The 14247-nt window shown below is 44.1% G+C and overlaps 3 protein-coding genes across 6 annotated transcripts in view; 1 reads left to right on the top strand and 2 right to left on the bottom strand.

The window, feature by feature from the left end:
- Positions 1–185: 185 nt before the first annotated feature.
- Positions 186–3240, bottom strand: creg1 (cellular repressor of E1A-stimulated genes 1). The gene is made up of 4 exons (XM_046336378.1): positions 2872–3240; positions 1944–2063; positions 1626–1826; positions 186–1296 (listed from the first exon to the last, which is right to left on the bottom strand). Exons 1-3 carry the CDS (start codon positions 3163–3165, stop codon positions 1626–1628), a joined length of 615 nt encoding a protein of 204 aa, XP_046192334.1. The 5' UTR covers positions 3166–3240; the 3' UTR covers positions 186–1296.
- Positions 3241–7128: 3888 nt separating this feature from the next.
- The window catches only part of setdb2 (SET domain bifurcated histone lysine methyltransferase 2), a 31784-nt gene continuing 24665 nt past the window's right edge, over positions 7129–14247 (bottom strand). The window contains exons 1-10 of one of the 3 annotated variants that reach the window (XM_046336357.1): positions 12161–12235; positions 11793–11862; positions 11542–11655; positions 11299–11469; positions 10314–11148; positions 10012–10181; positions 8217–8492; positions 7806–8005; positions 7638–7726; positions 7129–7522 (exon numbers count right to left, since the gene is read on the bottom strand). In XM_046336357.1, the coding sequence (XP_046192313.1) occupies positions 7405–7522; positions 7638–7726; positions 7806–8005; positions 8217–8492; positions 10012–10181; positions 10314–11148; positions 11299–11469; positions 11542–11655; positions 11793–11820 (2001 nt within the window). In that variant the 5' untranslated portion in view covers positions 11821–11862; positions 12161–12235 and the 3' untranslated portion in view covers positions 7129–7404. Of the gene's footprint in view, positions 7523–7637; positions 7727–7805; positions 8006–8216; positions 8493–10011; positions 10182–10313; positions 11149–11298; positions 11470–11541; positions 11656–11792; positions 12247–14247 lie in introns of those variants that run through there. The other 2 variants (XM_046336358.1, XM_046336359.1) reach the window with 2 other exon arrangements.
- The window catches only part of LOC124021049, a 4527-nt gene continuing 2552 nt past the window's right edge, over positions 12273–14247 (top strand). The window contains exons 1-4 of one of the 2 annotated variants that reach the window (XM_046336364.1): positions 12273–12853; positions 13090–13300; positions 13456–13578; positions 13756–13988. In XM_046336364.1, the coding sequence (XP_046192320.1) occupies positions 13114–13300; positions 13456–13578; positions 13756–13988 (543 nt within the window). In that variant the 5' untranslated portion in view covers positions 12273–12853; positions 13090–13113. Of the gene's footprint in view, positions 12887–13089; positions 13301–13455; positions 13579–13755; positions 13989–14247 lie in introns of both variants that reach the window. The other variant, XM_046336363.1, reaches the window with a different exon arrangement.

The raw sequence follows: 14247 nt of genomic DNA, 5'->3' as shown, positions 1-14247 counted from the left end.
TTATACAATTGTATTGGACTCATCTACTTAGTAGCCCAGTGACTGAAGAGCTGTGTGCTATAAGTTCTATTGGACTCATCTACTTAGTAGCCCAGTGTGACCAGTCATGCTTACTTGCATCCTACATGGGAAAACCAACCCGATTATTTAACAAGATAAATATTACATTTAACAACAAAGGAAAGTACTGTACATACAAAATATAGCTTTATTTATACAAATCATCCATCATTTTGTTTACAAAAATATGTATCGTGTCAGCATCAATAGAGAATGGAGGAGCATATAAATACTTATTTCACCTAGAAAATATACAAAGAATGTATTTAAATTCCTGCAAAAATCAGAAGTGATGCTGTAAAACTGAATATATTTTGTTTTAAATGCATGTCATATTTAGTTATATTTTGGTATGGTATTCAATTTAAATGAATTAGACCCAAACTGATTAAATGAAGACTAGACTAAAAAAAGGTTTACTTGTAAAATGAGAAATGGATTTGTAGATGACAAGTGCAATGCGTCATAGTCAACACATACCACTAACTATAACACACAATTTAATTCAACAAGAGCGTCATGTTTTTCCTCTGCTTTAAAGAAATGGTTCACCCAAATGACAACTTGTTCTAATTGATGGATACCTACATTAAAAGGTATTCTATGGAGCTAGCGTCTGCCACCCAGAATGTGGGGTTGTTTACCTTGCTACAGCTTATTGGTGGCATGGTCCAAAAACAATAGAGTGGTGGTACCCTTGTTGGCATGAAACAAAAACCACCTCCATACTACTACAACAACATATGTCATTTGGTCAAACTACCCTTCAAGACAGTTGCTTCTGTCTGTACCAAGCATCACACCTCCCCCTCTTGTGGTAAAAATACAACACTGCATATGGCTGCTCACATGGGAGAGATGTCATCAATTCTTTCTTATAACTACAAAAGCCAAATGAACTCCCTAACAACAAAGGCAGTCCTTCTTAAAATCATTATATTGCACAACAATAGAGCTTCCTAAAGGGTATAACCCACAATTACACACAGAGATCCATCCCTATAGCCATACATTTAAATTGGAAGCATATGAGAGAAACTCTGAATTCCAAACCATCCCCCTTCCCCCACAGACACCCCAGTAGATATTACATTATTTGGAATTCAGCAAATGGCCATTATTGAGCAAATTTAGTTGGGGGGAAAAAAAGTCTTCATTGTTCCAAATATCTCCTGCCCTCTAGATCACTATGAAACACTTAGGAATCCTCTTCATCAAACTGGCTGTGGTGTCCTCCTAAAAGAATCACAAGACAGAAATACAACAGTCAGCTGTTCTGAAGCCACTGTAAACTAAAACAGTGACTCAGTACATTTTTGTCACGTGCACCTAGTGCTATTCATTACTTTCATTCCTGACAATAAACCATATCGATGACACATTGATCAAACTCCATGACATCTGACCAATCAGGCTCCGTTTCAGAGGTGCACTCCACAAAAGTGCATCCTAAGATTATTTGCACGAGGCAGTGAAACCCCTAGTCACTGATCCAGTGTCAGATGCTACGGGTTGTTTCTGGACAGGGCCTCAGAGGCAAGAGAGAAGCATCAATAGCTACTCACTCAGTGGTGTCTCTTGTAGGGTGTAGCCTTGAAGTAGTCTTCTGGGGTGACTGTCTTCACCCCTCCAAAGTAGTCCAGAACCCACACCTTGGTGATGTTCATCTTAGCAAAGAACCAGTTGTGGTCGGTGGGCCAGTCGACCATCTCAGGGTGGCGACTGAACAGGGCTTTCTTGGCAAAGGTGGCCTCTGTACCGTTAATCTGTCAGAAACATACAGGTAAACAGAACAGTGAGGATTCATGAAGATAAACACTGTGCAAGTGAGTGAGACTGATTGTGTGTGTGAGTGTGTGTGTGTGCATGTCATTAACCCTCACCTCCAGCACAGAGCCAGAGAAGATGATGTGGGCACAAAGGGGATCCTGAGGGTCGAATCCTTGGTTCTTACAGAAGTCTGTCTGGGCCAGGGACATGGACAAGGAAGCCTGGGGGTTCACCTGAAACGCAGTCAGTCAGTCAGTCTCTCCTTACTCTTCAGCACATCCCTTTTGAATGGCGGCACACATGTAGGTTATTTATTAGAGAAAAGGTCAAAAGTTTAGCCTATGGCTTTAGGTATATGCCAGGAGCCGCTTGTGAATTTGACAGCTCTAACAAAGTTCATGCGGATGTTGGCTAATGGTGATCTGACTGAATTGAGCCCAAAGAGTGTGTCAAACTGGTGTAACAGTATAACTTTAGACCGTCCCCTCGCCCATACCCGGGCGCGAACCTGGGACCCTCTGCATCATCGTTACCCATCGCTCCACAAAAGCCGCGGCCCTTGCAGAGCAAGGGGAAGTACTACTTCAAGGTGTGTGTGTGTGTGTATACTGTCAGAGCAAGTGACGCCACCGATTGAAACACTTTAGCGCGCACCACCGCTAACTTAAACTAGCGTTTCACATCCGTTACACTGGCATACATGGTGCTGGCTGGGTCAGACTAGGAGCTGTCAATTCATTGCCACAGTCAACATAACACTGAAATATGACGTCATTACAACAAAAATGCTGTGTCACGCCCCAAAAGCAGCTGACTCATGATGGGCCAATGAGTTGCATAATTTAGCAACTTTCAGTCATGGCTCTAAATGGAAATAAAGTGTCAACTACAAATGGAACAAGGACTTTTTCTTGCAGTAGGCGACATCATGCAAATAACAACCTTATCGGTCATCGACTTATTGTATTGTCTTGACATTGTTGGCACCAGTGATCCATACCTTTCCTACGTTGCAATTGACATAAATATTCTCCTACCCACCTTTAAATCCTGGACAGAGATCTCCATAGTGGTGAGGTACATGTAGGGCACCCCAGTCCCAGACCCAACTGGTCCGTCACTGGTAGAGAACGCATTGGAGAAGGGTTGTCCTTGCACTGGCTCATGGGTCGATATTGTGGCCATGGAAGCCCAGTTGCACTGGTTGGCGACGAATCTAGCCATCCTGGCGACTTCCTCGTGCGGAGGGATTCTGTAAAGTTCTCCGGGCATAGCGAAAAGCAGTAGAAGCCCTGCTGCCAGCAATGTGTTCATGTTGACTTCCATCTCCTCCATAAACCACTGAGGTATAAGAACGTCGTAAACACTTGTAGAAAGAAAGGAACGAGGAGTGTTTTGTACACTGCGGTCACGTGATCAGGGACGTGTGTCATGTGACTTTACAACTGGGCGCAGTGATGCCAATTTAGCAATTTTGTTGCTAGATTTAGCAACTTTTCAGAGTACACTGGCAACTTTTTTTCAACCAGCATCTAGCCACAAATTTAGCTACTTTTAAAAATGTATTTGGAACTTTTAGCAACTTTTGAAAAGTGACTCAAATGCTAAAATGCATTTTCCCTCTAAATGACACAAAGATTTTAAAGGAAGAATGTGCATTGCCCAATTCAGTACTCATCCGCTGTGTGTGCCATTCTTTACAATTGGCTGTCAGTGCAGCATCCAAAGAAACCATCCCTAGGAGTGTTGAGTACTTAACCAGGGAAACCTACAACTGGTTTTCCATTTCCCCAAAATGGCACGAGGCGTACAAAGCAGTGTATGTTACCATTAATTGTGGCCAGAAACCCCTGCAGATCACCAAAGTGTGTGCCACACGTTGGCTATCGATTGAGCCTGCGGTAACTCGTATATTGAGCCAGTGGGAAGAACTGAAACTCCACTTTGAGGTGACCAAGGCCAGTGAGTATTACTACATGGCGGATGTGCTCCACGCCACATACATGGACAAGACCAACTATGTCTACCTGACGTTCTTGAAATCAACCCTGTCTGACGTATAAGTTGCAGTGAAGTCATTTGAGGGAGAGCAAACAGATCCTGTCAAGCTTTAGGACAATCTGGTACACCTCTTAACATCAATTTGCAGCAGAGTAGTCAACCCTATGGCAAAAATGGATGTCCTGAAGGATGCCATTGATGGACATCTCAGGCCATTACCATACCTTGGGTACCTTTTAGAGAGCACGGTGTACCAACTCAGTCTTACGCCAAAGGACAAAAAGGTCATTCGGAGACAGTGCATCAACTACATTGTTGCATTAAGCAAGGAGCTGCAAGCAAGGCTGCCAGACAACCTTGAAGCCTTGTGACACATGGCCTTGTTCAGTGTTAAGGAAACACTAAAGCACAATAAAGGAACCACTGAAATTATTAAAGTAGCTGAGCTACTGGGATACCAGCCCCAAACAATTGATAAAATTGTTTCCCAATGGAGAAAAATCCATCTGTTTAGGTGGGACTCAACTGAAAATACAGTTGAGTTTTGGAGTGAAGTCAATAACTACACAGACTCTTCCGGGTCGAATCCATTTGAAAAACTGTGCAAAGCTGCACTCGCTGCCCTCTCCTTGCTACACTCAAATGAGGAGGTTGAACGGCTGTTCAGCCAAATAAGTGTGGTCAAGTCAAAGTTAAGAAATAGAATGTCACTGCACACTCTCAACTCTATACTCCTGGTGCGGTATGGACTGAAGCTGGCTGGTGATACCTGTTACCAGCATAAACTACCAAGTGAAGTTCTGCAGCAGTTTGGCACCACAGCAGCATACAGCTTTAAGGCCACTCCATCCTCTACTGCTGGTTCCAGCTCCGTGACAATTTTTTATTTTACCTTTATTTAACTAGGCAAGTTTAACTAGGCATAAGAACGAATTCTTATTTTCAATGAAGGCCTTGGAACAGTGGGTTAACTTCCTTGTTCAGGGGCAGAACGACAGATTTGTACCTTGTCAGCTTGGGCATCCGATTTTGCAACCTTTCAGTTACTAACCACTAGGCTACGCTGCAACAATGCAGTTGGACAGTGAAGATGATCTATGATTCATCATATTTTCAGTACGTATGCAAGGAGTGGACTTTCTGGAACTGGCGGAGACACACAGCTGATGGTCTCAGTGTGTACTGCAGTGTGTGCGAGAACAGTGGCAATATCTGGAGGAAACCATTGAGCAGCTAGCCAGCCAAGCAGCACAACAACCTGGAGAGAGCTGCCTAGCACACACATCATTATTTAAGTTAAGTTGCTTGTTCAATTAGATAGCATATATACCTAGTTATTAGCTTGTACCTATAATTGTCGATCAGTTAGTTAGCATGTTAGCATGTACACTGCTTAAAACTATAATTGTTCAGAATGTGTAAGTTTACTAGTTAAAAAGAAAATAAATAAAATGTAATTGTTCAATCATGTGTAATTGTTTAATAATTCAGTGTGTTGTTTAAAAATAAAAATATCTGATGTGTTTATATTACTTTTACAAATAAAAATATGATAAACAAACAAATCTTAACTAACAAATGTCCAATCATATTTTTCGCCGAGATGGACAGTCAATTTGAGTAACGTTATTGTGTATTCTACGTAATGATGCAGTTGTACGTTAATACGTAATGACGTCTTCACGCAATGACGTCACAACGTCATTTAGCAACAAATCGACCCGCCTACGAAAACGCTAAGAATAAGGCTAGCCAAAGACCATTTCAACATTTGACAAATTCAATATTTGGGGTGATTGGTTTCCCTCCTGTTGGTGGTAAACCTGACCATGTAATACACCTTGATTTGTAAAACATTTCCTTTAGAATTTCCAATTGGGTAAACTCGTAGACCGTTGAACCCCTTCAATTGCTTTACATTTCTACTGGACTTAGTTGACAATGCAGTCAACTGAACTGGTCCACTAAAATCATTCAGTGACTACTTAATCAACACAACTTGATTTGGCTCAATGGTGGACCTCATACAATGAAGGTTTCATTTTAAACTATGCCATCTTGCAGATGCTTCTAGCCTAAGAGACTTAGTCATGAATGAGCACATTTTACATATGGCTTGTCCTTGGAATCGAAACCTCTACCCTGGCGTTACAAGCCCCATGCTCTACAAACTGCTACACTGAACAAAAATGCAACATGTAAAGTGTTGGTCCCATGTTTCATGAGCTGAAATGAAAGATTCCATGAATGTTCCATACACACCAAGCGTTTGTCATTTTCTGCACAGATTTGTTAATGAGCATTTCTCCTTTGCCAAAATAACCCATCCACTTGACAGGTGTGGCATATTAAGAAGTTGATTAAACAGCACAATCATTATACCGGTGCACCTTGTGCTGGGGACAAAGGGCCTCTCAAATGAGCAGTTTTGTCACAACACAATGCCACATCTCAAATTTTGAGGGAGCATGCAAACTGCATGAATCATTTTTTTGTCAATTTGTAGATGCTCTTATCCAGAGAAACTTACAGGAGCAATTAGGGTTATGTGCTTTGCACAAAGGCATATTGACAGATTTTTTTTACCTAGTTGGCTTGGGATTTGAACCAGCAACATTTCAGCTACTAGCCCAACGTGCTTAAGTGCTAGGCTACCTGCCAACAGAACTGTTGCCAGATAAATGTTCATTGCTCTACCATAAACTGCCTCCAACATCATTTACTGTACTCCCAGTCATGTAAAATCCATAGTTTAGGGCCTATTATATTTATTTCAATTGACTGATTTCCTCATATGAACTGTAACTCAGTCAAATCAATGAAAATGTTACATGTTGCATTTATAAAAAGAAACATCCCTTTTTCAGGACCCTGTATTTCAAAGAGAATTCATAAAAATCCAAATAACTTAACAGATCTTCATTGTAAAGTGTTTACATACTGTTTCCCATGCTTGTTCAATGAACCATAGACAATTAACAAACATGCACCTGTGGAACGGTCGTTAAGACACTAACAGCTTAAAGACAGTAGGCAATTAAGGTCACAGTTATGAAAACCTAGGACACTAAAAGAGGCCTTTCTACTGACTCTGAAAAACACCAAAAGAAAGATGCACAGGGTCCCTACTCATGTGTGAATGTGCCTTAGGCCAGCTGCAAGGAGGCATGAGGACTGCAGATGTGGCCAGGGCAATAAACTGAGAAGCCTAAGACAGCGCTACAGGGAGACAGGACAGCACAGGATCGGAACATCCGAACATCACACCTGCGGGACAGGTACAGGATGGCAACAACAACTGCCAGTTACACCAGGAACGCACAATCCCTCCATCAGTGCTCAGACTGTCCGCAATAGGCTGAGAGAGGCTGGACTGAGGGCTTGTAGGCCTGTTGTAAGGCAGGTCCTCACCAGACATCACTGCAAAGCATAACTGGTTGTCCACCATCATACACATCTTGGGGTCATTGTGGCCTGGTCTGAAGGCAGATTTGTTTACAGCACAAACTGACTATGTAATTGGTCTAGAAGCAGGCTATAAAGGAGTATTTTGTTTTGTGTTCATCTCAAGGTTCAGGCCAGCAGTCCCTGACAGCCGTCACAGCCACACTGACATGTCACTTTCTGTTCCAGGTCACTGTCAGGGCTGTGGGAGTAGTTCCAGGTCAACTCAGTCCCCGCCTTCACCACTCTGCAAGAAAATATAGAAAAAGCTAAATCTGCTATTGGTACTGATATATCAACCCATCGCGTAGTATTATCACAAAATCATTACCCATTAAAAAGGGACTATTCAGGACACTTACTTGCTGGTGAAGAAGGCGATGACGGGGAAGTTTGGATCATGAGAGTCAGTGAAGACGTTCTGCACAAATAGGTTGGGGTCGCAGCTGTGCTGTAGAGACAAGTTGTCAGAGGTTATGAGTGGGTAGGTTAAAGAATGGGAGTAGATAGTCACACCGTCATACACCTACATTTATGAACCTTCCCACGTTCCCCTCCTTCGTGGCATCTATGTAATACAGGTGCTCCATAGGGTTCTGCTTTGGGCCAAGTTTTTTGGGGCTTGTGGACACAGACATCTTCACATCCACTTCTTTCATGTGTGGTTGGGAATTCAGCTGTGGCTTCTGTACCCCATTCTCTTGCTCCACACCCTCCTCAACCTCCATGCCTGAAGAAGGAAAAGTGTAACAGGAAAGAAAATAAGTTATGCTGCATACTATCTAGGCACCCATAATGCCTTGTTTCTCAACGTTCATCATTGGGAACCATAGCCTGGTTAAACCAGTGGAACAATGGTGAGTGCAGCTGTCAGTCTGGTGTAACCAGGCTAATGGAACAATGAAGCCACTTGAAGCATCCGTTGGCCCAGTTTCCAGTACCCGTGAGAGGTTGGACTGGCAGGGAGTTTCCCACCAACACAGCTTGTATCTGTGGAGAAAGCTCCACCCCGGGCCTCTGGATAACAGGCACATGAAGCCCGTCAGGTGGTGTGGAGGGGGGCGAGGGCTCCAGGGTCTCTGCAGGTGCTCGCCCCTCCCCTGCCGGCGCCAGCCACTCATCTACCACCTCCACCTCGTCGTCGGAGGGAAGGTCCTCCTTCTGGCGCTTGGGTGGGAGGGGCTCATCGGAGTCCAGTCCTGCCCTGAGAACTACACCTGAAAAGAAGGGAAGTTAATAAAGTTTCAGATCCTTGATTTGAATCCACAGTTGAGCCTTGCCAAAGTATTCATCCCCCTTGGTGTTTTTCTTATTTTGTTGCATTACAATCTGTACTTTAAATTGATTTTTATTTGGATTTCATGTAATGGACATACACAAAATAGTCCAAATTGGTGAAGTGAAATGAAAAAAAATAGTTTCCGAAAATAAGAAATTTCACAACAGAAAAGTGGTGCGTGAATATGTATTCACCCTCTTTGCTATGAAGCCCCTAAATAAGATCTGGTGCAACCAATTACCTCCAGAAGTCACATAATTAGTTAAATAAAGTCCACCTGTGTGCAATCTAAGTGTCACATGATCTGTCACATGATCTCAGTATATATACACCTGTTCTGACAGGCCCCAGAGTCTGCAACACCACCAAGCAAGTAGCACCACCAAGCAAGTAGCACCACCAAGCAAGTAGCACCACCAAGCAAGTAGCACCACCAAGCAAGTAGCACCACCAAGCAAGTAGCACCACCAAGCAAGTAGCACCATGAACACTAAGGAGCTTCCACAGCGGAGATTGTAGTATCTGTCTATAGGACCACGTTAAGCCGTACACTCCACAGAGCTGGGCTTTATGGAGGAGTTGCCAGAAAAAAGCTATTGCTAAAATAGAAAAATTAAGCAAACACATTTGGTGTTTGCCAAAAGGCATGTGGGAGACTCCCCAAACATATGGAATAAGGTACTCTGGTCAGATGAGACTAAAATTGAGCTTTATGGCCATCAAGGAAAATGCTGTGTCTGGCACAAACCCATCCCCACATTGAAGCATGGTGGTGGTAGCATTATGCTGTGGGGATATTTTTAATCGGCAAGTACTGGGAAATTGGTCAGAATTGAAGGAATGATGGATGGTGCTAAATATGGGGAAATTCTTGAGGGAGACCTGTTTCAGTCTTCCAGAGATTTGGGACTGGGGCGGAGGTTCACCACCTACTGCTAAAGCAACACTCGAGTGGTTTAAGGGGAAACATTGAAATGTCTTGGAATGGCCTAGTCAAAGCCCAGACCTAAATCCAATTGAGAATTTGTGGTACGACTAAGAGTGCTGTACTCCAGTGGAATCCATCCGACTTGAAGGAGCTGGAGCAGTTTTGCCTTGAGGAATGAGCAAAAATATCAGTGACTAGATGTGCCAAGCTTATAGTGACATACCCCAAGAGACTTGCAGCTATAATTGCTGCAAAAGGTGGCTCTACAAAGTATTGACTTTGGGGGGGTGAATAGTTATGCACGCTCAAGTTCTTGTGTGTTTCACGAAAAAAATATATTTAGCATCTTCAAAGTGTTGTGTAAATCAAATGATACGATCCCCCCAAAAAATACATTTTAATTCCAGGTTGTAAGGCAACAAAATAGGAAAAATGCCAAGGGGGTGAAATATTTTCACAAGCCATGTATGTACATTTTCACTGAACAATCATTTTAAGCTTACAGGACCAAACTGTCAGTTTCCCCTACCTGCGTATGTGCACACGAACGTGCCCCTGTCCAGGTCGTCACGGCAACGCACCCCCCATCCTTTGTTTCCGGTGGGGAAGACCTGCAGCCGGACACGCAGACCCCGCTGAACCACACGGTTCTGGCACATACCACGGTCACACCCACACCAAGGACCGCATTCGTACAGCCTAGCAGACACACACAGATACATATCTCATGAGTAGTTGGTAATGGCATGCACTCACCAGGCACAATGGATACACAAAAGACATGAACACAACAGGATTGCTGACAAGGACCAGACGCCCAGCCCAACTCACCCTTTGGGCACATGCTCAGACAGCCTCTGGTGGGAGTAGTGTTTTCCGCCTGGGGTCAGACAAGCGCAGGCGCAGCTCTCCGCATCACCACAGCCATCAGTGCAGTCGCAGCAGGTGGTGAACAGCGGGCCCGAACTGAGGAAACAGCCGTGAGGCCAACGCTCCTTCCTGTAGCGGAAGTCCTCCGGCCGCACTCCTTCCTCCTGCAGGCACAACTCCACCGGCGTTGGCTCTGACCCCCGGCTCAGGTCCCTCACAGCCAGCCCGGGTGGGCGCAGACACTCCAACTGCACCAGGGGGTCAAAGGTGAAGTCGTCCACCTGCAGAACGCTGTGACTCTCTGTGGCAACCAGAAAACATAGCACCTCCCCTGGGGTGCAGAGACTCAGCCCACAGGGAGCCTTGTAAACAACACCCCGCGCGGTGACCTCAGAGTCCAACTCTGCACCCTCAGAATTTTCAGAGCCCTCCCCCTTAGAGTCTGGTTCAGTCCCATCACAATCGGTCTCAATCCCAGTAGTGAGAGGTGGGGTGGGAGCACACTGCCGCTGGAAGGAGCAGAGTAGTGGGATCCTGAGAGGGTTGTGGCCCCGGAAGTGGTGTGCGGACGGGGGCAGGTGGGGCACACAGGCCTGGCTGCAGGTATGGAACTGGTAGGGGAGCTGGAGGGGCAGCAGGGGAGTCATGAGGTCCTCTCTGTTGGGGTAGGGGGGCGACAGGGGGATGATGGAGCCATCGTAACGGAGGGGTGAGGGAGGGGATACGGGCTCTGTCTGTTGGGGGGGCAGTGGAGTCTGAGGGTCGTCAATGTCAGGGACTGAAACTGTGAGGATTTCTGTGTGGTGGACAGATATTGGGAAGATGTTAGGCTAGCAGCAAACTGAGATATTGGGATAGCTCACAGACCACGTTTGGATTCAATCAATCCAAACCTCACAGTCAGAGATACTATAATGATATACTGGGTGTGAAGTAGGCTATGTACCTGCACCAATAACCACCTCCACAAAAGACTCATTCCCAGTGGCAGGGGCTGTAGTAGTAGCTGGGGCTGTAGTTGTAGCTGGGGCTGTAGTTGTAGCTGGGGCTGTAGTTGCCGGTGTCACAATCAGCCCGGAATCCAATAAGGTAATCATATTCATCCCCTGGACATATTCTAAAACAAAAACACAACAATTATTGCATCAATGGCCAGTATGTGTATGTGTGTGTACTGTATATATGGTACCTCTGTCTGTAGCAGTGCAGGTCTTGATGGCATGCTTCAGGTGTGTCAGATATTCATACAGCTCATCAAATGTTTCTTCCACGTCCACCTGTACCCAGAATGACTTTGCCCTCGCTGAAATCAGAGCAAAAAATGTCAGGAACAAATCATTTGCATGATGATCTCCAACAACAACTGGGTCCATCTTTCAAACTGGATTAAATGTATGTGAAACTAGAAACAATATAACGGTATAAGTGAAAATTCCTCACCAACTTCTGTTTTCTCTGACCCATCCATTTTCAATATTGATGGTCAGCTGGTTATGAATTCCTCTGATACCTGTTAAGAAAATGTGCAATTGGCTAAGCACATAGTCAATATTATGCCGGATATATAGCCTACCAAAGACCAACCTAGTTACATATATATTGTTGGTATCCAACGTCGATGGCCTAGCTAGTACTACCAGCTAACGTACACCAGTAAGGATGTTGTAAGTAACAACGTTAGCTAGATCTCTAGCTATCTTTGCTATGCTGCATGCATTGATTTCAGGAAGTTGCTTGCAAAAAGCATTATTATTACAAGTGTCGACACCAATTTACAGTTCGCTCAAAACATAAGCTAATGTACCTACTGCCTTATCTATTTAAACCTGATAGTATCGATACATTTTACTTTGTCTACTTCCATTGATGAAATTCGAATACCCATAATGCACTTCACTATTTTGTTCATATAGAAGACAAATCCAACATATTACCGATCTGCAAATCCACAGTTTCGTAACAAAGGAATGGGAATCAGATGAATTTACCAATTTTACATTCGTTTGAGACAAACGTTTCGATATTTAATGTCTCCATTTTAAAACTGAATATATATCTATTCTCCATTAGCTTTTCATGAATTGACCCAGTTGAAAAGTGAAACAGTTCAATTTGACTACGAATATCAAACATTCTTCAACTTTAATGTCCGTCATTTTGCAAGTTGAGGGACTTATGTACAGTTGGCGAGAGTTGATTGTCTGACGGTTACAATATGTAAATTGGTAGTTATGTCAAACTCTGGTTATGTAGCGGGCTATTTTCTGGGTCTATTCATTCGAGCAAAACGTTTTGCAACGGAAACGTTTTGCAACGACAACGAATTTCTTATTGGACAAGTGTAGGTAATCCCTCCCCGTTTTGATCCGTTTGGTGTCAAGTGAATACGACCCTGTGTAGTTTTGTAACACAGCAATGATGCATTTACGCAAGTTCTATATCGACATTATTATGCGCATTCTGGTGTTCATACGTGCAGCAGAAACTACACCTGCAATAGGGTGAGGATCATTCTACAATTTGACATTTATACGGTAGGACCGCATATGTTTCTTAAACCACTAAACAATGTCAAGGAATTCTGTCCTGTCTATGTCCACGTTTGATCTCTTTATTACAGCTCGCATAACGTTACATATATAGCCTCCTCGAGCACCAGTAGCCCCAGGGTAACCCACCTGAACATAGACTACTATTATTATTTAAATATACATGTTTTTGTGTTTGATTTCTGAAGTAACGACACCAGTCTCTAGCCGAAATGACCCAGATGCGAAGGTCGGTGGGAGAGGCGCTGTGGGGAATGTGTGCCGCCGACGCCATGTCCATGCCTGCGCACTGGTACTACAACATCGATGACATCAAGAGAGATTTTGGAGGGTGGATCACCGGCTTCAACGCACCCAACAACAGACATCCGTCCAGCATCCTCAACCTCTCCAACTCAGGTATGTTAACATCACCCTTTACTGAATTTGAAAATGAGTTGTTTATTGGTGATGAATTCTGACATGAGTGATTGATATATGCATCCATTCTTCCCCTGATGTTCATCAAACTGAGTGTATCCTTAATCTGTTCTCTCTTTCCCTCCCGTCCATAGCGGGGAGCGGTCGCACTGCATGGTCCTCTGGTGGGAACAGACCCCATGTTGTGGGTAGCGTAATCCTCCATAACAAGCTCAAATTCTGGAAGGCATCAGGTGGATCGGTCCACTATCACCAAGGTGCTCACTACTCACTTCATTTCAGTTCATCTCAGGAATGAATGTAACTAAAGGAAAAAAGTAACTGTCTCTGACCTTGGTCTGTATATATCTTTAAATGCCGTTCTGTAAGGAAAATAATTATTGACAATACATATTATCAATTATTCAGTTAAGTATACCTCTATCTCTGTGCAGGTCTCCAAGCAGGTGAGAATACCCTGAATGCCATCTGCTCCCTGAGGGTGGCACAGGCCCTGACAGGGGGGAAGTTTGCCAGCGTGGCAGAACCAGCGGCGAGGGGGGCGGTGCTGGCTGATTACGTACACTTCATGACCACGCCAGGAACACATGGAGACACCTACGCAGAGTCCTTCCACAGAGCATTCTTCTCCGACTGGCAAGACCCCAGACCCACTTCCTCCAGCAAGGTAATGCACACGCACATGCATGCATACATGCAAGATTACACACCTAACCAGACAGTGTCTCAGTTTGTCTTGTCTATGTGTTCCAAGTGTTACGTTTGTGTGTCTTGTCTTTGTGTTCCAGGTGTTACGTTTGTGTGTCTTGTCTATGTGTTCCAGGTGTTCCGTTTGTGTCTTGTCCATGTGTTCCAGGTGTTACGTTTGTGTGTCTTGTCTATGTGTTCCAGGTGTTAGTCATGTCTTGTCTATGTGTTCCAGGTGT

The sequence above is a fragment of the Oncorhynchus gorbuscha genome, unplaced genomic scaffold (assembly GCF_021184085.1).
Source record: "Oncorhynchus gorbuscha isolate QuinsamMale2020 ecotype Even-year unplaced genomic scaffold, OgorEven_v1.0 Un_scaffold_1034, whole genome shotgun sequence".
In the NCBI taxonomy this organism is placed as follows: domain Eukaryota; kingdom Metazoa; phylum Chordata; class Actinopteri; order Salmoniformes; family Salmonidae; genus Oncorhynchus; species Oncorhynchus gorbuscha.
This window is presented reverse-complemented; position numbering and strand designations above follow the sequence as displayed.

Excerpts from the sequence above, each read along its gene's own strand:
- creg1 (XM_046336378.1), bottom strand. The coding sequence starts at position 3,165 with ATGGAGGAGATGGAAGTCAACATGAACACATTGCTGGCAGCAGGGCTT. Across the intron at positions 2,064-2,871 it reads TCTCTGTCCAGGATTTAAAG|GTGAACCCCCAGGCTTCCTT; the intron begins GTGGGTAGGAGA and ends ACTGCGTTTCAG. Across the intron at positions 1,827-1,943 it reads TCTCTGGCTCTGTGCTGGAG|ATTAACGGTACAGAGGCCAC; the intron begins GTGAGGGTTAAT and ends TGTTTCTGACAG.